The 24,325-nt window shown below is 47.9% G+C and overlaps 1 protein-coding gene across 7 annotated transcripts; it reads right to left on the reverse strand.

Moving 5' to 3' along the window:
- Positions 1-21: 21 nt before the first annotated feature.
- Positions 22-18,481, reverse strand: PHC1 (polyhomeotic homolog 1). Of its 7 annotated transcripts, none has more exons than XM_064462878.1 (15): positions 18,288-18,481; positions 14,894-15,050; positions 14,153-14,263; positions 12,722-12,799; positions 11,804-11,953; positions 10,681-10,836; positions 9,061-9,559; positions 7,991-8,751; positions 5,875-6,022; positions 5,558-5,766; positions 4,841-4,955; positions 4,147-4,255; positions 3,338-3,488; positions 2,495-2,726; positions 22-2,184 (listed from the first exon to the last, which is right to left on the reverse strand). In XM_064462878.1, the coding sequence occupies exons 2-15, from the start codon at positions 15,005-15,007 to the stop codon at positions 2,030-2,032; spliced, it is 2,988 nt and encodes a 995-aa protein (XP_064318948.1). In that variant the 5' UTR covers positions 15,008-15,050; positions 18,288-18,481; the 3' UTR covers positions 22-2,029. The 7 variants fall into 7 exon arrangements, with proteins under 7 accessions (XP_064318948.1, XP_064318938.1, XP_064318955.1 ...); XM_064462868.1 differs by lacking the exon at positions 18,288-18,481 and adding an exon at positions 18,140-18,231; XM_064462885.1 differs by lacking the exon at positions 18,288-18,481 and adding an exon at positions 18,122-18,187.
- Between the last annotated feature and the right edge of the window lie 5,844 nt (positions 18,482-24,325).

Here is a 24,325-nt window from a genome sequence, read left to right on the forward strand (position 1 = left end):
AGGTTAAAAAGCAGCCAGACCTGCAAAGCCTGAACAAGCATTTTTATTACGAACATTGACCATGAAATAAGGAAGTGAAGCCTTCCCATTTGACTGAAATAAACTCTGGTCCTCAGAAGTAGCTAGTAACATAGGCAAGCTAGCTGCCTCCCTGCCTGCCCTGCCAAGGGTCAAACTAAATAAGGTTTTTCTCACACCCAGCCTACTAAGGATAAAATGGTTTGAGGGCAGCCTTCCTCTGCTGATCCCCCAGATTAAATCAAGATCATATAGTGTTATTGAGGTGCAAGTATAGGCAGCTTCCTTTAGGCCTATTTTGATTCAAGAAGCCTTCTCTTGCAGAAACAAGGATGATGTTAAAGTGAGATTCAACAATACAGTTAAGCCTAGGAAGCTGCTGCCACATTTTACTCATCTTCTAAGTGTTTTCCCTCATTTTTTCTAATATGGGTCAATAAAGAGCTCATTCCAAAGATCTCCATAATGCTTTCCTACCTACGCTACTAGGCCTTTTCCCTTGACACTACAGCTTTCCTGCAAGGGGTGCTTTCCACACAGAACAGTCTTGCATTTCACTCAAATATTCATGTGAAACTTCTGAAAACAGAAAAGCTAAGACAGATGGTTTATAAAATCATCTTGCTTTCAGGTATTTGGCTCTAGGGGGCACTTACTTACCTCTTCATGCTTTGTGTAATTTCTTCAGGTTTCTTGCCTGTTTGTTTGAAGCAGAGGTGCTCCTGGAAGAGCTCTGCTCAGGTTTTCACCTTTTGTAACCAGATTGCCAAACTTCAGAATACCACATTTCATCCTTTAAAAAAAAAACAACCCAAACCTGGAGGGATGAAAGGAAGGGACTTAGCCTATAACATAATTCTACCCCTTTAAAAGGAGCAGTAGCATTAAAGGATTAGTATTCAGTTGTTGGAGGGTGTGTTTTGGTTGTTGTTTTTTTTTTAACTGAGGAAGAGAAATATTTGTTTTATAATACTCAAAAAAACCAAACCCAAGAGCCTGAGGCAGGCAATCCAATCCTGCCAGCTTAAACTTTGTCCCATAAGCTCTCCTGAGGATAACGTAGACAGACACAAAAATAATATAAACTGTTAAGATGATAAGAGAACACAAAAAAAACCAAAACCCCAGCCCCATTATTTGAAAAGCCTTGGCGCTTCTGGAGACTGCTTTGGATCTGTAAGTTATGCCCCAGCACAGTGGGGAGACAAACCTAGTGCTGCAGGATTCCCTAATGTCAGACAATCCCCCTTCCCCTTCGATTTTTCCATTACCTTGTCATAAGTACTCAGGATAAATCCTCCTCTGGTTCAGAGAGGAGGATCTGGAGCAAATAGCTGCTGCAACACTTTGTCTTCAGTCTGCAGTCTCTGCAGGAGACAGTAAAGCTAACTACGCAGCTCCTATTGCCACAGGCCTCCAAGTTTGGTATGCATGCTGGAATGGCTATTAAACCCAGTTCACAAACAGCCTAGGTGGCTTTTTAGGGGTGGAACAGCAGCAGCCCCTTTTGCTCAAATTCTTGTTAGCCCACCCCATCACTTGGAATTTACTAGTTCCCCTTCCTAAATGGCCCAAGCACAGCTGCTCCCAATGTCCATGTGGGGCCAGCTCTTCCAATGCCTCAAGTTCTGGCATAGTGAGATTCAAAACTAAGATCTAGTAGACCTGCTGTAGCAAAAAGGGGCAAGGGCAGTTCCCTTTCAGAAGTCTAAGACAGAAAGAGGTCCCCTTCCTGTCTCTATGTGGTATACAGGAGAGGCATAGTCAAAATCAGGAAGAAGGAAAGATGTTTCAAGGCCCCAGGTGAGAGATTTCCTCCCCCTTGTAGCACCATAAGAGACCAAGACATGGACTTGTATATGGCAGTTTCAATCAGTTAAATTCTTTCTCATTCTTCTTGAATGCAAGACCACAGGGGACCATCCCATTCTTCCCTGCCCCAGCAGGATGCTCCAAAGCTGGCAGCTGCCCTGGGGTCAGAGCAAAAGTGAGACCTCTGGCTTCATCGCTGTTAGGTCTCCTTGAGGACATTGATCTTGGCACAGATCTTGAGAGCTGGTCCCAGCTTGATGTTCATAGCACTCATGAGGTGTTCCTCCTTCAGAAGCAACAGGGCCTGGCCATCAATTTCCTGTGACCGAAACTCCTCGGCAATCTCCTGGCACCCTGTGAAACCAAAAAACCAGTACTGAGAAACAGATGTGCCCCAGGCATTCCTCCCGTTCCCACCCTTTGGACCTCTGGCAGGTATGGAAAAAGCAAACTAAGAATCTAACCAACCCGCCTCCCCACTCTACTCCACAGGCTGCCTGAGGAGTATAACTCATCCACCTGTATGATCTACTCCAAATCGGAAACACGTACAGAAGTACAGTAAAAACATTAGGCACCACTGACACCTCTTTCCAGAAAAAGAGCCAACAGATTTCCCCATACTACTGGATCACAATTCTGCAGGGGAGGATCTTAACTTCACCTTGCAGTGATGCAATGAACTCATACACTTCCTCCACACTCCAACGACTGGGATTGGTAGACAGGAAGACTGGGTTGATGCCATGTAGATCTGGGGTAGGTGGGGCCATACTAGAGTTCACCAGGTCCCTCTCTCCATGACTGGCCCTTACTGACAGGGGTCCTGGAGATGTAGGGGACAAAGCTTCATCATAGCTGGAGTTATCAGAGCCTCGACTTGAGTCTTCCTGGCCCTACAAGCCCATAGGAAAGAAAATTTTTTTAAAAAGGTGTTTTGTAAGAAATTGACAATTACTAGGTGTAAAACAAGACACAGGGAACAGCAGAAGTTGTCCCAACAGCCTGGGACAACTGTCTCAGACTATTGGTCCAGGAGCAGCTGACACAAGAGCTCCCCAATGCCAAAAAGGGGAGACTTTACTCTTGCCTCCCTTCCTCTTCATTTTCCCCATCCTCCCCCAGTCCATTCTTCTTCCTCATGTCAGCTCTGGAGCTCATTCAATTCTTCTATAATCTGATTCAAATCATTCATGTGGAAGAATGCTAATCAAACGGGAAAAGTGGATTGTTTTCTACCAAGGCTGTCAGCTGCTCTCACCCACTGAGACCTCCAAGACACAAGCAGGAGTGAACACTGAGCAAACAGAACAAGCACAAATGTGAATCCACATTTTGCAGTCGATGAGCAATTAGAACAGCTCATTGACTTCTGTAACAACTGTGTCAGTGTGAACTTGGCACATCCTGTACAACTACAGCCACTGTAAGAAAGCTGTACACCCACCAGTGACAACTTTTGCACTGAGATCTGCCTCGACAGAGGCAGGCAGGACTATGTCCTTACCCTGTGGCGCTTGCCCTGGATCTTTGTTCGAGCAATTTCAGAGCTGCTGCGCCGTGGTCCCCGTCGGCGCACACGAGCATAGTTAGCTTCCTGGAATTCCTTCATCTTCTTTCTCTGCAGCCGAAACTGATGGCTGCAGCTGACATTGTACCTCAAATAAGTAGAAGCAGAGCAGCAGTTAGGAAACAGCAACTATCTAAACCTACTGCTTCTCCTTGCTCCAGATGGGGATAAAACTCTTCTTTACCATCAGTTCCTGTTCCTCCTCCTTCTAAGACTTCCCCTTGGAAGGAACCAGTCCAGACTTCTGACACAAGCAATATTTGGATACCACAGTCTTGATCTAACAGCTGAAGGGTCAATTAAGTCATTTAAGTCATTCCCCTAAGGGAAAAAAGACCCAAAACAAGCACTCTGCTACCAGCAGGAGGCAGCAATGATTAATCTTAACTTCTCCCCAGGCTTTTAGCCCAGTGCTCCGTCATGTCTTTGTCTAGTGTCAATGCAGCAGACAGCTACCAGTACGCATTCATTTTGTCAGTCAAATGTACATTTGACTGAAGAGAGATTCTTTGGAGCCTGAGAACTTCCCCCTTCCCATTTAATTTTCTGAGCAAGTCAGAAATCCTGTTTACACTCAACACCACGTTCACAAATCATGTAGAGTCCTAAAGGATCTCTGTGGCCAGTGCGTCCTACGGGGGAGGATCAGATGTACTGAAATGTTGTACACTACCTGGAGAAGGGGCACATGCCTAGTTCCAGAGAATATATAGTCAGAGAAAAGGAAGATTATGTCTTGCTATTACCTTTTAGCACAAGTCATGGAACAAAACCTCTTGGAGCCACGGAACTGGGTTGCTGGGGCATACTTCCCACAGTATTCACACTTCAGCAAGTTTGCCTTCTTATCAAGCTCTAGTGGGACACAGATACACAGCAGTTAATGATCTGAACTGAAGCAGATCACACACAACAATTCCCCATTCCACTACTCCTCTTTGAGCAGACAGATTGCAAGTACTACTGAATCTTACTAAGCAGTTAGCTTGTGGAAGAAGCTGGGGAAAGAGAGGCAGAAGCTCCAGTAATTAGGACCCCGAGATATTGAACAGAGCAGTTTATTTCTCCTTGTCAGAACTGTTTTGCTGAATAAGCAAAAAAATAGCATATCACTCATCCTACAAGGCTGTGGGGGAAGCCTCCAACACTGCACTGTCTGCTGTGTCCACACATCCTTCACAGCCTTCAGAAGCACTAGAGAGAGGTACAGTTCAGATTCTCCTGCTTACTACTGACACAAGGTGTGTTAGATGAAACAAACAACAAAAAAGTAATGTATTCTAGCACTCAAGAAATGGAGATCCTAGGTCCATAGCTTGAGTCTCTAAGGAGTTAGCAGGAAGGGATACAAGTCCATAATGTATAAAGTTAGTAATACAATATCAGAGAGCAGAAGCTTTCCATAACACTAGCTAGGCCTCCTGGTACTGAAAAACTCACCCACAGAAGCACTGTCCCCTCCTGGAGAATTGCTGGACAGGTTTTCGCTCTGGCCAGAGGGAACCTCTCCCTGCAGTGGTTTCTCAGATTCTTTCAGCAACTGAGAACAACCCACCTGGTCAGGAAGAGAAAGAGTTGGGCCCATCAGTAAAGGAATCTGTGGCCACCATCCTCTGCAAGGTGTATGCCACTCATTCCTTATTACAGCTCAGAAGAATGCCTCTGCCTACTAAGGAAGGAGAGATGCTGAACATAGTTATTACCCTTTCCTAACTCACAGGCTTGGTGGTTCATTCAAGGATCACCAAGTACTATCTGTCTTGAATATCCTGCAATTCCATGTAACTACATTTCCCCATATTTGCTTTAACTTCACTTGCTGCTTGTTCAAAATGCAGTGCATATTTCCCTCACTAAAAATCAGAGATAATAACCTTCTTACAATTCCTGCATAAGTTATTGCTTTGGGGAATACTGGAGAAAACAGTTACCATCACACTGTTTCACTCCTTCCAACCCATTCTCTTTCATGCCACCACTTAATACCTTGCTTCATGCAGGACACCTCCCTCCTTTCTTTTCCTCTTCACTGTCTGCGTCTTAGGCTAAAAATGCTGACTAGGAACATGGGAAAAGAAACTCCTGTCTAAAGATGGAAACCCACCACCCTCCCAAGAGAGCGCTACACCTCCTTGCCCCACAGCAGAGAGTCCTTACTGGAAAGGGCTCTGCTCCTTCCTGGATGACAAAGCCCTCAATGATGTGTGTGAGGATCTGGGGCTTGACGATGGCTTGTGGGGGTTTGGAGTCTCCCATCTGACGTGACAACATTGCCAGGTTTGGGGTGGGAGCAGAGGTGGGGTTGGCTGATGCTCCTTCACTTGAGGTGGTATTTGGGGTTGCAACGGCAGCAGGATCAGATTTATCTGGAAAGTTAACAGCACAAGGGTCAGTACCTTTGCTCCATCTACTTCACATGGAATACAAGACCAGATCATTAGCACACACAAGCAGAGCTCTCCTTTGTACCTCACCTCCAAGGCCACTCTTCTCCTCTATGTTTTTGGGGCTGTCTGTCACAGGAGAGGACCTGGCAGGCAGGACTGCAGTGACACTGGGTGATTCCTCCTTCTCCTCCTCTGACTCTGCCTTGCGCTTAACTGCTAAGGTCTGAGACTTGCCCTGCATGAATAAAGAGGAACACGTAAGCAGAAAAGCTCCAAAGCAAAGAACAAACCAGGTTGAAGGCAAAAGGAAGACACCTCCTGCTCCATCATACTTCATCTCCAACCTGGTTCCTTCTGAAAATACCTCTAGCTTCCTCACAGTACATACCTCTACCTAGGAAAATTTGCCTAGCAGGGAGCAAAACTTCATGTATTAACAGGAATAGGGCCATTGATATAATTGCCATTGATATAATACAGAGCTTAGAATCAGTCTCAGCAACTGGCTAAGGATATCTGAGCCAGAAAAATGCTGTTGTCCCAGGGAGTTAGGCAGGCCCTAGCTGGACAATTCAGGGCAGTGTGGACAAGGCATGTAGAACACGAGCCATCTTTGGTTTTCTCTGCATAGCCTGTTGCTGGGGTATCCTCCGAGGCCTAGAGTCAGTGGCTGGTATCACACACCAAAGGGTCTCTGACCTGAAGGTTATCCACATCTATTGAGGAGAGGACAGTTTAGTCTTCATGGCCTACTCAACTCTCCTCTCTCTCCTGAGAGAGACAAAGAGGCCAGTTATTGTTTGTATTCAGTTTATGTGGCAAGGTTTTGGTAGTGTGGGGGGCTGCAGAGGTGACTTCTGTGAGAAGACACCATAAGCTGCCCCCATGTCCAACAGAGCCAGTTTCAGCCAGCTCCAAGACAGACCCGCTGCTGGCCAAAGCTGAGTCCATCAGTGACAGTGGTAGCACTTCTGTGATAACATGTTCTAAAAAGGGTAAAAAATCCTGCACAACAAGAGCTGGGAGAGAAGAGTGATAACATGTGAGAAAACAGCCCTGCAGACACCAAGGTCAGTGAGGAAGGAGGGGGAGGACGTGCTGCAGGTGCTGGAGCAGAGATTCCCCTGCAGCCCATGGTAAAGACCATGGTGAGGCAGGCTGTCCCCCTGCAGCCCATGGAGGTCAGCAGTGGAGCAGACATCCACCTCCAGCCTGTGGAAGACCCCACACCAGAGCAGGCGGATGTACCCTGAAGGAAGCTATGACTCTGAAGAGAGCCAGACCACACTGGAGCAGAGTCCTGGCAGGACCTGTGACCCTGCAGAGAGAAGCCCACACTAGAGCAGGTTTTCTGGCAGGACTTATGACCCTGTGGGGGACCCACACTGGAGCAGTCTGTTCCTGAAGGACTGCACCCTATGGAAAGGACCCACACCAGAGCAGTTCATGAAGAACTGTAGCCCATGGGAAGGACCCACACTGGAGAAGTTCATGAAGGACTGTATCCCATGGGAGAGATCCCATACTGCAGCAAGTAAAAAGCCTGAGGAGGAAGGAGCAGCAGAGACAAAATATTATGAACTGACCACAGCGCCCATTTCCCACCCTCCTGCACCACTCAGGGGAAGGAGGTAGAAGAGTTGGGAGTGAAGTTGAGCCTGTAAAGAAGGGTGACAGGACATGTTTTTTTCTCATTATCCTATTTCTCATTATCCTACTATAATTAATTGGCAATAAACTAATTTCCCTAAATTGAGTTTGTTTTGCTTGTGATGGTAATTGGTAAGTGATCTCCCTGTTATTATCTTGACCCACAAGATTTTTGTTGTATTTTTCTCCCCATCCTGTTGTGAAGGGGGAATGATAGAGCAGCTTGGTGGTCACCCAGCAGTCAGCCAAGGTCAACCCACCACATTGCTAAGTGAGATAATTAGTATGTGACTGCCCATTTGGGGCAGCATCTGAGTCTCATCTATTTATTCCATGCAAGCCTTTGAATGATAATGTGGAAGAGAAATGCTTGTAGTCAGTAACCCCAAGGTTTGAACTGGGATTAGTGTTTTCAAGAGGAAAAAGTCTCCACATCCCTTTACCCAAACCCCTTACCCTTGCCATCCCACTGACCTGGGCCTGGACTGCCATTGGTGTCCTAGGAATGAACAAAGAGAATCCATATGCTATTCTTCTCAATGGTATCACTTACTGGCAACTGGACAGACTGCATGTAGAATGCTGCTGGCATCTGAGCCACAGCTGGAGAGGAGGCTGGGCTCTTCACCATGTGGGCTGTGCCTTGAACTTGTGCCAAATTCACCCCTGTGGTGAGAGGAGGAGCTTCCTGTGAGGATGCTGGAGCTGAAGATGACGATGGGGAAGCAGCATGGGCTTGGGAAACAGGCTGGACCACGGCTGGCATTCCCCGGGATGTTGGCACTGCTGCAGCAATCTGAGCCAAACCCAGTGCTTGGGCTTGGCCTGAGCCCTGCTGCCGAGTGCCCACCACCTGCACTGGGATGTGTGGTGGAGGCTGCTGTGTTGCTGACATTTTGGCAAGCCCAAGCTGAGGTGGTTTGATGGGGGTGACCAGAGATTTTGACTGAATTGGAACAGGTGACTTGGTGGCTGGCTGGCAAGGACTGTCCTGCTGGAGCTGCATAGGCTGTGGCTGGGACTGCAACATAGGTTGCACCACAAGGGTCTGAGCCTGCTGCTGGTTTTGAGATGGAGCCTGCTGCTGCAGAGGTTGAGCCTGCTGCTGCTGTTGGGTTAGAGATGGTGCTTGCTGCTGTTGCTGCTGTTGGGCCAGCTGAAGGTGGGTGGCTGTGTGGAGGAGCTGGGACTGGCGGTGCTGGAACTGCTGCTGGTGATGAATGGCGATCTGCTGCTGGATCACCACCTGCTTCTGCAGGTGGATCTGCTGCTGCTGCTGGATCAGCGAGTGTGGCTGGATCTGTGTATATGTGGCTATAAAAACATGGAGTGGGAAAAGAGAAGAGCACAAAAGTTAGCAACAGTGCACCTGAGAAGAACAAAAAGAGGCAGGCACTGGTTTGAGTTATTAAGCTCCAAATTGACTGACAGATTACTGACAGATGACATGAGGACAAAAAAATCAAGTTGTCTTGCTCATAGAGAGGGATAACCCCTAGAGACAAGCCTCCAGGAGCCCAGAGGCTGGGAGACATGTTGAAAAACCTCTCACCACTGGGCTTTCAAGTAGCATTCTTGTGAAAGCCCAGTGGGCTCAAAAAGAAGGAACAGGTCTGCCCTTACCTGAGCTGATCAATGTCTGGCTGGGCGCTGGTGTAGCGGTCCTGGTCAGGTTCATGCCCACAGTTTGCTGTCCACCGCTGTCTGTTTCACCCTTCTTTGTAGCTGCATTCTCTGTCTCTGTCTGGCTTCCCTGGCTGACAGTCACGGCCTGGGCAGCTGCTACCGGTAACGGCTGAACCACCCCTGTGCCTTTCCTTTGGCAACTGCCAGCGGCACCTGCCGAGGAGGCTTGGCTCAATCCCGTTGAGGTTTGGCTCCCACCACTTGCCACCACACCCCCGGAGACACCATTGTTGCCTGCTGCGCCCTGGCTCAAGTTGAGGGACTGGCCTGCGCTGCCAGAGGAGGCCTGAGCCACTGCCAAGGTCTGACCCGTGCTGGTGGCCTGTGGTAAGCCTGAAGCCTGGGAGCTTCCTGGCAGAGCTGCCTTCTGAGCAGAGCCTTGGAGCTGAGCATTAGTGGCCGAGGTCTGCTGGCTCCTCACAGCCAAATTCTGCACCTACAAACACATATACAAAACAGAATCCATTTGCTTTACGTATGTTACTTACTAGAATTTTGGCAGAGAACACATAAGCCACACACTCTCGTGGGATGCAGGCTAAACTGATGCCTCAAATCTCACGTGGGGAGCTGGCCAACACTGCAGGGCAAAGCTCAGGCATGGCCCTCCCCAGGAAACACATTATCCTGAACTGCCTCCTGCCCCATATCTGATGGAAGTTAAAGATCTCGTGGCACTTTCTGAAGAGCATGTGAGGATACTGCCATTCTCTGAGGCATGGGACAGCCTTCAGACCTGCCTGCCATACCTTTGCATTGGTAGGACCCATTTTAGCATGGCTCTAAAAGCACTGAGATACCCCTTTAAAGACCAGTTATTCCTTTCCAATTTTTGTGCCACCTGCCTCCTCCCCCTGTGCAGGACTTTCCACTCAGCAGGCCCATAGATCTACTCATGGCCTGCAGCTCTTCTGATTTCACCAGTTTCTCTCATTTTGGTGCTCCCACCTCTATATTTACTCCTCCTTCAAATGCAGTGTTATCTTCAAGTTTGATCATGGCTGACCTTCCCTCAAAGAAAGTGCTCCAGACAAGAATAATACAAAGTAACTGGAAATCCCAAGAATGTCTGGGATAGGACAAGAAAAACAGGAAGCCATGGCAGCTCCCTGACCTGGAGAATTACTTATAGATGAATGCAGGAGCTAAGACCTTTTGGCCTCTTCAGTCTTTGGCATCCTTACAACAACAAGCCAACTGGGTCAAGGAATACTACTGCTGGCAAAGAATCTTGATTACGGAGTGACTGAAAACTGGACATAGAACTCAACAATTCTTTTCACACAAGGACAATCGAGAAACTCTGAAGACAGGATTGATCCAACTTGTGGCTTACCCTAGAAATTTTAAGCAGAAACAAATCCCATCTCTGGAGGCAAAAAGCAAACCTGAAAAAATGGTGGCAAGAGAGAACAGAATCTCCTGCCTGCACAGGGACACAGGTTGGGGATGAAATAGAGCTAATCTGCTATACAGGGATGGCCAGAGACAAAGACCAGAGTGTGGGGTGATGGAGAGCGGGGGAAGGGGAAGACTCTGGGAGGGGTTATCACTGACCTGATCTGTGTCTGCATGGACCCCAGGAGACTGAGTGGGTGGTACCTCCTGCTGGACAGCGGCCACAGCCCCGTTGGGCATCAGGATGAGTTGGGAGGCAAGAGGCACATTGCGGCCCAAGGTCCGGTTTACCTGCAACAGGTTCCCCAGCTGTGGCTGTTGAGGGAGGGTCAGGTGATGTGGAATGAAAGGAACGGGGGGGAAGAGAGAAAGACAGACAGCGAACCACAAGCAAACAGATTACAAAGCAACACTGGGCTGCAATGTCACACATTGCAAAACCCCCAACCTTCCCTGCACTGTAACACTGAACATAATCCTCAGGAACAGGAAACTGGGAAGAGTTTCCTTATGGAAACACCACTCTTCTATCAAACATGGGCCTGGGCCAACTCCCAGACTGCCCAAGGCTGCCTAAAAGACTGGGGTATCATTGAATTTTCAGATGTATATCCAGGACTGGTTAAGAACAGTGATAAATGACATATGTCCAAGACCACGTTTGCTTGAAAAGAAAGGGATTATAATCTGTATCTAAAGTCAAGTAAGACACAGAAAATTTTTTTCAAGTAGGTAGCCAAATCCCAGACTTACTATGTAGTCAAGCCTAATGTTTTCTATTTAGCAGCACTTCAAAGCGATTAAAAGGATGACATATTTGTTCATGGTGATTTATGTTTCTAGTCTTACTCGAATTCTGACTTACATCCCTGAGCTCAGCAGTGGTAAAAGAGTAATTTACCATATATCTGTTCCAGCACTGAACGAGAAGAGTAGCTTTATTTCTGTGAGCTATATTCAAGTCTAGGACATATATTTCACATTTATACTCTAGCGAGAAGTGCCATGGGATCTTTAACATCTATGCAGATCAGAGGCAAACATGGCTCTTAATCTCACCTAAGCCACACAATAAAAAGCTCATCTACCCTCAGAAGCTGAGCCCAGAGTCAAACTTGTGGTTTCAGGGACAAGAGCTTCCCCGTCTTAATTTAAAATACAGTGCATTGTTCTTAAAGATACAGTTAGCCCAAAGGTGTTGGTAATCCCAGGCAGTGAAACACTGAAGTGGCTAGGAAGTAGAGTTCATGGTCAGGACACATTTTGCATACACGTCTCTTACCCGGAGATACATCTGGGCCTGTGACTGGTTGAGAGGCGGTGAGGTGGTATTTCCAAGGAGTACAGACTGCGTCAAGGTTGTGGCGCTGGGGGAGCTCACGCTCTGTGACCGACTGATCAGCTGAGCAGCTGATGTGGTGGCTAGGTTGATCTTAAAACAAAGAAAAGCCCCAAAACAAATATGTAGAAACAGAGGCAAAGAAATACATACAAATTCACTTATTGGAGTACAGCCAGAACAGACTTTTACAGTTTTTTCCTGTATCCCACAGGGGACCAAGAAGAAAAAAGTTCTTGTCTTAGAGGCTACACAATCTAAACTAGCCAAAGCCCCAGATGCTAACCTCATTTGTACGCTGAGCCTGAGCATCACTGTCAGCATGCAGCTGCAGTAAGAGATCCAAAAGAAATACATAATTTTCTTCAGCCTCCCAAATAAAGGAAAAAAACACACAAAATAATCTCTGCCCTACCAACTCATCTACTCTCTGAAAAAATCCCAGTTTCTCAATACTCACTACAAAACCAGACTTCCTCTCATTCAACAAACTACTACTCTGCCCAAGAGAAAAAAGAGCATTCCCTTTCAAGCTGCTCATGACTCTTTCTCCTTCTTAGAAGTCCTGATCTTTTTCTAATCAATGACAACATATCTCCAAAGCCTCAGCAAAGAGACATCAGTGTCTATCTTTCCAGGTAAGAGGCCTCTCCCATTCAGAAGCCTTCCCTGGTCTCCTCAACCCCCACCAATAATGACAGCGCCTAAATCCTCAAAGTTGGCTGCATCTTATGGATTCCCAGCATTCTTAGAAGCTGTGTTTCCCTGGCTGACTGCCTTCCTAAAAGACGAAGAGGAGAAATAACAAGGCAGAGGGTGGAAGGGGGGTGTTGATGTGTATGTGAGGGAGCATTTACTTACAGAGGCCTGGGTGGTTGTGGTCTGTTGCGCGGTGCTGGTGTTGGGGGAACTGGCCTGTCTACTGGCTGCAATTGTAGCCTACAAAAGAAATTGACAGGGAAATGAGTACCTGGAACAAACTTTTCAATCCAGCCCAAATATTTGGCTTTGCCAGAACACCTAGTTCCATCATCATCATCTTTTCCCATTCCTGAGAACAGGAGCACAATCTAACCACTAGAAATCTCTGCCATGCCCTACAAATCAGGTGCAACAACTCAGCAAGGTACCTCCTCTTCCCCAACCAGTTCAGTCCTATACACTACCCAAGGCAGCAGACAACAGACCCTTACGGCGCATGACCTCCAGTCCTTCCACCCATGGGTACATACCCTACTGTTGCCCCAGCTTGTCATGCTACACACTGCAACCCTCACCCTGATGCTGCAACCCACTGTTAACACCCAGACATTCCCTGCAATATTAGCAATCTGCCGGGCTAGTTAGGCAGTTCAGTAACAATGCAATGATAGCACTCCAAGTAATAAATTTCAGATTACAGCACATACAGTTCACGGAGGAATGTGGATATTGTTAGATTTTTTTCCACCCCCTCTATGATCCCATGGGAATTCCACTGTACAAGTTCAGTTAGTTTTATAACTAAGATTTGTGCAAAACTGGTGAGAGGATTCCATTCCCTCTATGCTATTGCAGGTAGGGATTTTAAGAACAACTAAATCTTCGACTAACAGCCAAGGAGCGCAGCTACTGATGGGAGATATTGTTACACAGATAGAATTGTATTCACATCACACATAATCTGTCTTCAGCTGATTATTCAGATGATAGAGTCTGGTAGGTGAGCAAAGTTGCTAAAGAAAAAAAATTATTCAACAATTATGCATCATAAAATATCTCAGTTTGTATAAAAATATCTCAATTAAAGAAACACCCTCCTGGCTGGACAAGATCTACCCCAGATTCCTCTTGCTAATAACTGGTAAATAAAACATGGGCTACTAAGTTTCAAGACAGAAAATTCATAGGATACCACCTGAAATTTCATGCACACAAGACCATGTTTATTCTCAGAGAAGTAACAATCCATTGTTTACTTTAATATAGTTAATTTACTGTAATCAGTAACCACCCATCTTTTATTTAAAGAAGGTGCAGGGGCTAGTCATAGACCTCTGAAGTGCAAGTTTCCTGATGGGGATGCCAAATTTTATCTTCCCCTGCTCTGTACCTGAAAACCAAACGTATCTTTGCATCAGGCTTCCAGTTTACTAGTGGTTTGTATTAGCTTTAAACAATGTGTTTAGGGACTTATTGTCTCATCATGGATCACAATGACCTCAGTGCACAAGTCACTGCATAAAGAGAAAATCTCTGGATCTTCCCCAGAGAACAATCCAATTCCTCTCATTCTGCCCCCTGGCAGCTCACCTGCTGGACAGCAGCCAGGCTGTGAAGCTGGGCACTGTTAAGCTGCTGCTGGAGCATAAACTGATGAAAGTACTGGGCTGCATTAGGCTGTCTCTGGAGTGCCTGCAGGGCCTAGAGAAAGAGGAAAACCCAATTGTAAAAAAAAAGCATGTCCTTGAAATGTGATTAGAGAGAGCAATGAAGAAATAAATAACAGCCATGAGACCTTCCCTAGACCCCATGAAAAAGGCAGATCAGCACATCAGAATACATAGTACAGCTACAAATCTGGTAACAGACTGAATCACAGGTGTATTCCAGGACAACAGGATGCACACTTCCATTACTTTAATAAATTCCAGGAATTTGGGGATGTGCGTGCTCAAGCAGGTAGACAAGTGTTCCAGTATAGTATGTTATATGGAGGATATACACTATATAGAGGAACTGTGACGATAAACTGAATGACTTGCTCTAGAACAGTAGGCTAAAAATCAATCTGTTGGACCATAGTAAGGATTAAATCTAAGGCTGGACACTGGAGGATTAACCTCTAAAACAGGTTAACCTGTTAACCTGAGGCATAGCATCAGGCTACAGGAACTAAACATCAGGCCTAGCACAAGAATTTTTAAATCTGAAAACAAGACAGTCCTTCGAGCATGTTCCACCTTGACACACAACTCCTCAGAGGAACACAAAGGGGTTCACGACCACCTTCCACTGAGGCACATGCCATTCCAGAATGCAACCATGTCTCACCTGTACTGCCTGTCGCTCATAGAGAGACATCTGTGATATCTGAGGACGGGTGCTTCCTCCAGAACTGGAGCTCCCGCTGGTAGAGCTGGAGTTCTGCTCGCTTTCGGTCTCCATGGTGACAGGATCCCAGGAGCTCGGGCTGAGATGGACTCCAGATCTACATCAAGAGAGTCAGAAACTAAAGTCAGGCTAGAGAAAGAACCAAACCATATTTCACTGCACTACACAGCTCTTTCACAGGAATATCCCAGTACGAGGCTCCTTGAACAGCTTTGCTACATCACAGGTGACCAGCGATGCCGGGGTTCTGAAATCACCCAGAAATTATATCCACAGTTTAAATATTTTATTACCACAGTCAGAAACGTAACACACACATTCTTATATTTTTATTGCCACGCTTCAGTTGGAAGCTACAGCATTATGAACTCTTAAAAGGCAGCAGAGCGAAGGAGCAGCTGCAGCTTATTCAGACAATCATTTTGTTATAGACCTGATCACCTCTCCTTCAAGAGAGGCTAGTGAACTGAGGCAAACTGTACTGTGCTTCCAGTCACCCACTGCACTTTGGCAACTTTGGATCCTCTCTTCCTCCAGTCCCACAAGAGTAATACTTATCCCACAACTCTGCTGCCCTACTGCAGATACACCAACTTGATCCCTCCTTCTCCCAGTTTAGCCTCCAGCCTTCAACTCTTTCTTTCTTTCTCGGATCACATGGACTTTCCAGCCAACAACTTGTTGTTCCTGACAGATCATAACTTGAATATTAGACTGGAAGGTGGTAGCTGCGGTGGCAAGTTGCTTTCACAAGGAACAGAGTCAGAAGCAGAGTGGATGGATGAAGGGTTCACTGGCAGCACTTGCGAGGGGAAAGCTGCTAAAGAGGTCATGCAGAGCCAGAGAGATATTCCAGCAGCAGAAAGATGAGTTGCAGTGAGCCGCAGGACTGAGTAAGGACTGGAGGCGGCTTTCACCAGCCAAGAGGAAGAGAAGCAAGACTGAAGAGAGTGCTTAGCAGAAGAGTAACACATTGTAACACATTGGGATAATCAGGGAGTTTCCTGCAGCAAGAAATATGGGCTACACAGGGAGTACAGTTGGAGGGTTAGAGACAGGATTTCATTTTAAAAAAAAAAAAAAGGACTTTTTTACAAGGATTTAGAATTATTTCCATGTCAGATTTTTTTAAAAAAAAAAAAAGCTTCTGTCTCAATAGCTCTGACAGCCTGTTTTGTTTCCAAAACACCAGCTGGCTCCTCCGCAACTTATCTGAGAGACCTCTAGGCTTCCAGGATCCCACAGCACCAGCATAGACCCTATATCTAGACGTTTTCAAATCCAGAGATTTCAAGTTTCACAGCGTTCACAAAACACGACTTGTTCCAGGTGCATAAACAAACAGACCAGCAGAGCAGAAAAGGAAGCGCAACAATAGTCCTAGCACAAAGAGAATCCTACTGAAACACCTCTGGAATGAGAGGCATCAAAAAACTTTGGTCTCTGTGTAGGCAGAAAGCCTTTTGGGGCATGGATAGAGAAGCATACTCTACCTTTGCAGAAGGGTGGTAAGAATTTTAAGTCACTGACAGCAAGCAGGGTTATCCAGCAAAACCCTTTCCAAACACAAAAGTGCAAAGGCAGAGTATTTCCCCAGGCAAGTTCATCTAAGGATGCAGCCCCATGTTAGTGTAATCCGATCCAAACACGGGCTATTCCCACACAAAATAGCACGGACTACACCCTCTACCGTCCTCCAAGGGCATCTTCCAGTGCCCTCCTCTTATAAAAATCTAGTGATCACCAGGGCTATCAGATCACTTGACGCAGGTAGCTCTTCCATGAGATGGATAACCTACTAAAAATTATTAAACCATGGGTTTTCCAAAAGATTGATTGAGTTAACCAACTCACCTTGCAAACTTTATCAGTAGTTCCCAAGAAAACAAACAAACAAACCCAGAACAGAGTAACAATGTGTCCACTACTGGAGATTAATTTTTGAACAACATCTAGAACTGCACCCCTGAGAGGCAGACATGGGAGGATACAACGGACTACGAAGACCATGGCAAGGAATGACATGCAGCAGAAAGGAAGGGAAGGAGAAGGGAGAAAACAAGCTCAAAGAGCAGTAGAAGAATGAGAACACGGGCCAGTCCAGACTGCTTATCTCGGCCCACACCAAGAACACCACAGGTGGCCCATCTACAAGTTCCTGACCTTTCTCAGACGCAAGAGCAGAGGAGTCAGGCCAAACATCTGCTCTAGTCACTGAACACTAGGTAGGACACAGAAAAGTTTTAGTTGCTCACCCCATCCGCTCCCTCTGGCACGTGACTGCTGGCTGCAGAACATTTTCTAACCTTATAACTGGTTTTGTCGCTTCATCCTTGAGAAGTTTGCAAACAAGACCTGCACGGGTTTGCCCATAGGTTTGGGGGAGAAAAATGAACAAGCAGGACTGCAGTGCACACCCTGCTCTGCTCCTGTAGTTTTCTACAGCACAGTCGCCGAGCTACGCCAGCAAAGGCATGAAACCGCCGGGATGCGTTAACGCTGCCGGGCGATGATGCTCTGGAAGCAGCCGTAGGTGCGACTCCCGAGCACCGTGGGGCCCGGCACCACCTGTCCCCCGCACCGGGGTGCCCGCCCAGCCACCCGCCAAGCCCCGGCCGGCCGGCGGGACCGCGGGAGCGGGGCGGGGGGCGGCGGCGGGGGGCAGTAGCCCCCGCGAGCCGCCGGCAACTCCGGCAGCAAAGTTAATCCGAGGGAAACCCCGCAGGCGCCCCGCCCGCCCCCCACACGTATGTGCCCCGCCGGCAGCCCCGCCGCGCGCGGCGGGAGGCGGGGGGCGCCACAGGACGCCGGGGCCGCCGCAGGACACCCGCCGCGGGGAGCTGAAGAAAGGCGCGTTTAACGCCCGGCCACCGGCGGGGGGAGCGGCGGCGGCGGCTGCCCGGGAGGCGGGAGCGGGGCTGCGAGAGGGAGCTGTTCCCGGCCGCCGTTCCCGGGGCCGGGCCGGGCAGACAATGGCTCCGCCGTCGCTGTCAACTTCCAGCCTGCCTCAGTCCCGGGGAACTCTCCCCGCCGCGGCCGCCCGCGCCCAGGGCCCGGCCTCACCTGCAGCCGCCGTGGCGCGGCACTGCCCCGCTCCGCTCCCGCAGCAGCACCAGCGGCGGCGGCGCCCCCCAGCCCGCCGAGAACCCCCACGCCCGCCCCACGGACCCGCGCTGCCGGCGTTACCGGAGCCCCCGGGCCGCCGCCGCCGCCTGACACGCCCCCCGCGCGCGGGCCGCCAGGCCGGGCCCCGGCCGGGCGGGGCGGGACGGGGCGGGGCGGGGCGGTGCCAGGGGGCCCCGGTGTTGGGGGAGGGCGGGGCCGGAGGCGTTACCTCGCGGCGGCTGCCGGCGGGCCGGGCCCGGCCTCGGCCTCGCGGGGCTGCCCCGGGGGGCGTGGGAGGAGTCCTGGTGTGTCCGCTCGGGGAGGGGCGGCGGGGGCGGGGCCCACACGCGCGCTCCGCGCCCCAGCCGGTTCCGCCCCCCCTTTTTTTCCTTTTTTTTAAATCTTGGCCTTTGGGGCTCCCCGCCACTCCGTCACTTCCTCCCTCGAGGCGCTTCCGGGCACGTGACTCCCTTCCCCGGGCGCCGCTTGCCGTTGCCTTGGCGACGGCGGCCGAGGAACGGCGGGAACGGCGGGGCAGGGGCGGAGCCTGGTCCCTCGGTGGCGGCCCCTGCCGGGGCTGCGGGGAGGGACCGAGGCGCTGAGGCGTGACAAGCGCCGCAGGTCGGCGCAGGGTCCGTCCCGCCTTCGGAGCCAGTGCTGGGACGCGCTCTGCCGCTGGCCCTTCGGGGGCCCGTTAACCTTGTTAGACGTTATATGTAGGGTGTAAAATGTTTGCCTTGGAACCTGGAGCAAGCTTTGATGAGCACACAGGGCTCGGCGGTAGTAACGGTGCCGGGGGCGGGGTTCTGCCCAGGTCACGCAGAGCGGTGCACTGTGCGAACCTGCGTGAGCCGGGTAAGAACCCGCGGTGTCGGAGCTCGGTGGCAACTTTTTGAGAGGGGAGGCTGCTGTGTGCAGGCGCCTGAGCCTCGCTTCCCTGGGTGACTCCTGAAGAGCGTCAGTTCTTCTGTCAGTTGCCTGGCTAAGGGTAAGAGTGACCGACTAGGGTAAACTTAATCACTTCCAACAATAGTGTTGTAAGTCAGCATGACTAAGAAAGCGAGAAACGCCCTATCGAGTCAGACCGGTGGCCCATCCCGGTAAGAGCTTTAAGGGTGACGGCTCGTGCACCAAGGACGGGTGGGAAGAAGCAAAGAACAGGCAGAAACGATTCATGCTCCATCAAGGTGCAGAAGCTCGAGCACCGCTGAGGCTAAGAGCATCATAAATGCTGCTGCAAATGACATGTTTGAGCTTCCTGTGGCAAGAACATCGCACCTGGCTCAGTGATGAATGTGCCGGGCTATCAATGCACAGGAGATCCAGTCCCGTTGACTTAGAATCACAGAATAGCATTTGCTGCTGCCTGAAAAGCGGCAAAACATCCCGTACAGGGGATTGTTCGGGCTGTTACCAAACACACCTGCCCTAAATGCTGGGGGTTCTTTTTTAATTCAGATGGAAAACTGTCTGGCTGATTCTCTTAAAAACAAACAAACAAAAAAACCCACAAAAAACCCACACCCTATAGGAGATATTTAAGGCTGTTCAAAATAAAAGGTCAGACAGTGATCAAAGGAACAATGACAAGGTGGGGAACCCAGCCAAGGTAATTCCTGCGAATCAACCACTCCTAAAACCCTCAACGACTGGATGAACGACCATTTGTCCCTGATGCAAAACCCACTGAAATCAATTCAAGGGAGGAAACTCTGTGGCATCTATGCAAACGAAGGGGAACTACTGCAATAAAGAGGCTTTAGGACTTACTGCGGGGTGCTTCGGCGGGGGGGATGTTGGAGTCAATCAAGAGAATTTGAGGATTTACAAGACTACACTGGTATGTTTGGGGTAACGGTAAATGGAGGGATCGGTGTGGATCTGAGACGAACAAAAGAGGGATAAACTAAGCTGGCCAAATGCAATCAGGATGTTTGTCTGGACAAGTTTTGCACCGGATCACCGCAGTCTGTACTATATTCATAATAAATTATTTGAATTATTTCCTGTGTGATTGTGCTCTCTGTTGTGTGCACGTGTGTGTGATCCAAAACAAACTTAGGTCTGCCTAGCCAGGAAGTAGGATGAAAGGTTTGTGGGTCCAGAAACCCAAGAGACCCGTGAAGGCACGTTTCTCTTAGCACTGGTCCTTGGAGCGGGATGAGGCTACTTGCTCATGCTGTCCGTGTTTCTATGGCTGCCTGTCAAGTACTAACAGTGTTAATCTGTGTGTGCATGTCTGTTGTGAAGTTTCACACCACCCTGCTACCGGTGGGATGTGAAATAGAAGTAAGAAGCTCCCGCTTGTCTCTGTTGGCCCGGGAATGAAAGAAGCCGCTGGATCTTTCAGTCCACTGGATTCAGCTGCCCTTCATACTTTTCAGGGAGAGCAGGTGTACCTGAACAATATCTACAGTCCATTCCCCTTGTTCTACTTCCACATCCAAGCATGGTAGTAGGGACAACGGAGGATACATCACAACCTCTTCCCTTTGGTACAGATTGGTTTTCCATTAGCTTGCCTATGAGCTTTTTGAACCTGTGGATATTATTGGCTTCCATAAGTCTTGTAGCAGTAGGTTCTTATAGTGTAAAGTACCTTTTTTGTTTGTTTTAAATTGATTACCAACTAGTTTTATCACATGCCCCCCGTCCACCCTGGAAAGATTTGCAGAACAGTTTTCCATTCACTTTATCCACCACCTTATATTTGTAAACCTCAAACCCTCATCTGCACACCAAATTCTGCTCATAAAATGGTAGGATCCTGGCCTTTTTAGTGTCTCCTGATGAAGCACTTGCTCTATCCTATAATTGTCATCACTGAGGCTAGTGCTATAGTTTGTGAGACTGGGTATAGGGCCTGGCTGGAAAACTGTCAAGTGCTATGCCTTAAGTAGAAGCCAGGATTCGTTTCATAGGTAGCATCGCTTGCTCATACTTTACAAGCAGCCCATTTTCATTTCAGTGATATTTTTATTCCCACTCCAACCCATCTTAGCAAAGGGGGTTTGCTGGAGAAACGACATCTTGCAGACCAAGCCGCAGAGCGATGGTGGCACCCGGTGGCCCTGCAGGAAAAGTGCACCTTCTGAGCTCACGTTTTTTCCAGTTTCTCAGGAAGACAGTGGTAGCAAAGGCACCTCATACACAGGTGAGTCAACAGGACTGCTTAGCATAAGGATGAGTCTGCACACTGCGCTCTACAGATTCATATAGTACAAGCATATATATGGACATCCAGCAGACGTACCTGCATTTGCCCTCTTTCCCATTCCCATGCTTATTTACTCACTTCAGCCTGGAAATGAGACCATCACCTTCAGGTACCTCAAAAGAAAACCCTTTCTCTTGTAGTGGGGAAGACTGGAGTTTTCATACACACTGTCAGGGTGTTTTCCTAAAAGCGGGATCATTCACTTGGTGTGCAATATGCCAAAATACATGCAGAGCAGAGGTATTTTATTCATTTCATATTTGCATAAAGATGGGTGCTAGGTGGTAACTCTACAAAGTTACCACATGGCACAAAGAAACGACAAGGTATTTATATTCTTACATGTTTAGGAAAAACCCACCTAAATTCATATTCATTTGTTAGTAATTGCCATCTGATCTGTTATCTGCTAGCTGTATTTTAATTAGCCTCACTAGCTATGTAAATTAGCATGCATCCTCTGGGCGGGGGGGGGGGGAGAGTATTCTCAGTCCTGAATTCAGTCGGTGGTCATGATCTCCCCCTGCCACCTTTACCTTTCCCCTAGTTGTAACCAAGATAGTAGTGGTTTTGTTACGCATTCTTTGATCTGTATCTTAGTCTTTGAAACCAAGGTGATGGGACAGTTAAAACACTAACACTATTGCTGTGGGACAGTTAAAATGCTAACATTATTACTAAGCTACTACCTATGTATCCTATCCATTTTAATAATAGGTTGAGGAGTGTTTTAATGTAATCAAAGTAATAGGTTGGTGGTGTGTTTTAGAAACCTTGGTGAAGGGTGCCCTACCTTACATACTTTACATTCCGCTTGGGTGCTATGGAGAAAGAAACAAGCTACATTAGCAGTGCGCATGCACGTAAGAAGGGGTCAATCAAAGGACACTTGATATGACCAGAAGAGACCACCAGGGACCACCGGAGATGCCCCTCAGCTTTCAAGGACACATGCGTAATGACTATGTAAATATGATAATTAGTTCCGGGAAATTTGACGCATAGGTATGTAACCAGCGATATAAGTTTTTGTTGATGTAATCTGCAGTATGCACGTTAGGTGGAGCGATCCCCCGTGCATCCGGCGCCGTGAATAAAGAATGCCTGCCTTTTAACACTACATTGGTGTTACGAGGTTTATTCCCGATTTCGGTGACATCATTACCGCAGTTTTGACTGACATCACCCAGCTTTCGGCACCTTCTGAGGCAGGATGTTCCATTCTATTAGCCTCTCAGTTCTTCTTCAAGGATATAGTCATAAAACAAATGTTTCCTTTTTTTGTCAGTTCCCTCCTCTGACTGCCAGATTCTGTTTTGCAACGTTCACATGGTCCATTTTTATCACCTAGTGGAAAATTTAATTTTCTGCAGGATATCAAGGGATGATGGCAACTTGTAATGTACCAACCCTGGCCACCAAGAGTTAATCCTCAGATCTATACCATGGAGGTGCAAAGGGAGCCAGAAACCTGATTTGGATCGACCTCCAAGCCTGAGATGTCTTACTGCTCAAAGAAGAGGTTGACATTTTTCCCAGTTTACTGGGGCATATAATTGGGGTAAGTTTACATTTGCAGTTACTGCAGTGTACTGCAATGTACTTTTACAGGCTGCCCAGATCACTGCTTTTGGTGTCCTTCCCACGCATAGACACCAGTCCATCCACAGTCTCACCACATCACTGGTTCTCTTAAAAAACCCTCTGCTAACCCTGGCCAGAATGGCCAATCACCATCTCCAAAAGGAAGAAGCTAGACAGGAGATGATCATAGCAACCCCAGGATCTAACTGCCATACTGACCTGTCTCTGAGCAAAAGTTCATCTGACTGTGCTGGTGATACCCTGAAGAAAATTGAATTTTTGGAATTTTCCGCTAAGCCATAACAATGAACTATGTGAGCTTAGCAAAACAGAATTTGACGGCCAGAGACAGGAACTGAGAGACAGAGAAGCATTTGTTTTACAACTATATCCCTGAGGAGAGCTGAGAGACTGATCAAAGCAAACATCCCACCTCAGAAGCCGCTAGGAATGGGTGAAAAACTGTATAGTCAAGGAGAACAACTAATCGAGATGTTGATAAGAACTAAAACAAAGTGCCCAGTAGGGGAATTATCCTCATTATAATACTAAAACTCAGGCCCATAGGCCAGGAACCGCCGGCCTCCTCTAGTAAATCCCTTACTGTCTGAGCCTGGGTGGAAAATTAGAAGTGATCTGTACCTTTACATCGAAGTGAGAAAGAAATTAACGGATTATTAGCTGAGGCATGTGAATATTAGCTGTGACCGACACATTTAACTGTATAAATGCCTCATAGTTCTCGGTGCGGGGAGCTAGCTTTGTGGTTACCACCTACCACCAATCTTTGCACAAAAATGAATTAAATAAAATACCTCCGCTTTGTGTGTAGTTTGGCATTTCACACACCAGGTGAATGAACCTGCTTTTCAGTATAATACTGGTTTCTAAGTCCTCCTCTGACCTCTCCAGCCCCACTTTTTAGACAAGTCTTTATACACCACCTCTCCCATATCCCTGCCCTACATGTTATTTCCTGCATGGCTGATCCTAGTGTGAATCTGTGCTTCCTACTATTACAAGGCTTCTCCAAGTTTGCAAGCTGAGAAAGTAGAGAGGCTGCAACCTCATCTTTGTTTCCCATCCCTCAGAAAAACTGGTCAATGCATGCTAAACCCCCTTTCTGTTCACTTCAGGGAGTGGGAAGTTGGAACACATAAAGGGAAGATCAGAATCCTCTGTCTCTGTGTGAGAAGCCAGCACCAGGGGTCAGTTACCCGTAGTACCCTGAAGGCACCCTTCTCCTCACCACCACCTTTAAGATGTGAACTGCATATGAAAAGAAAACCAGGTCAACAAGCAAAAGCTGATACATATCAGTTTACTTCCAAATGTTACTGGGCTTGGCCCTCAAGACAAGTATCAACTACATTGCTTATTGACATAAGAAGGAGTATGCAAATAAGCCCACTGTGTGGCAGACTGTACAACACAAGAAGTCACAAGTTTTAGACTTTTCTCACAAA

This window comes from Phalacrocorax carbo, chromosome 1 (assembly GCF_963921805.1).
Source record: "Phalacrocorax carbo chromosome 1, bPhaCar2.1, whole genome shotgun sequence".
Lineage (NCBI taxonomy): Eukaryota > Metazoa > Chordata > Aves > Suliformes > Phalacrocoracidae > Phalacrocorax > Phalacrocorax carbo.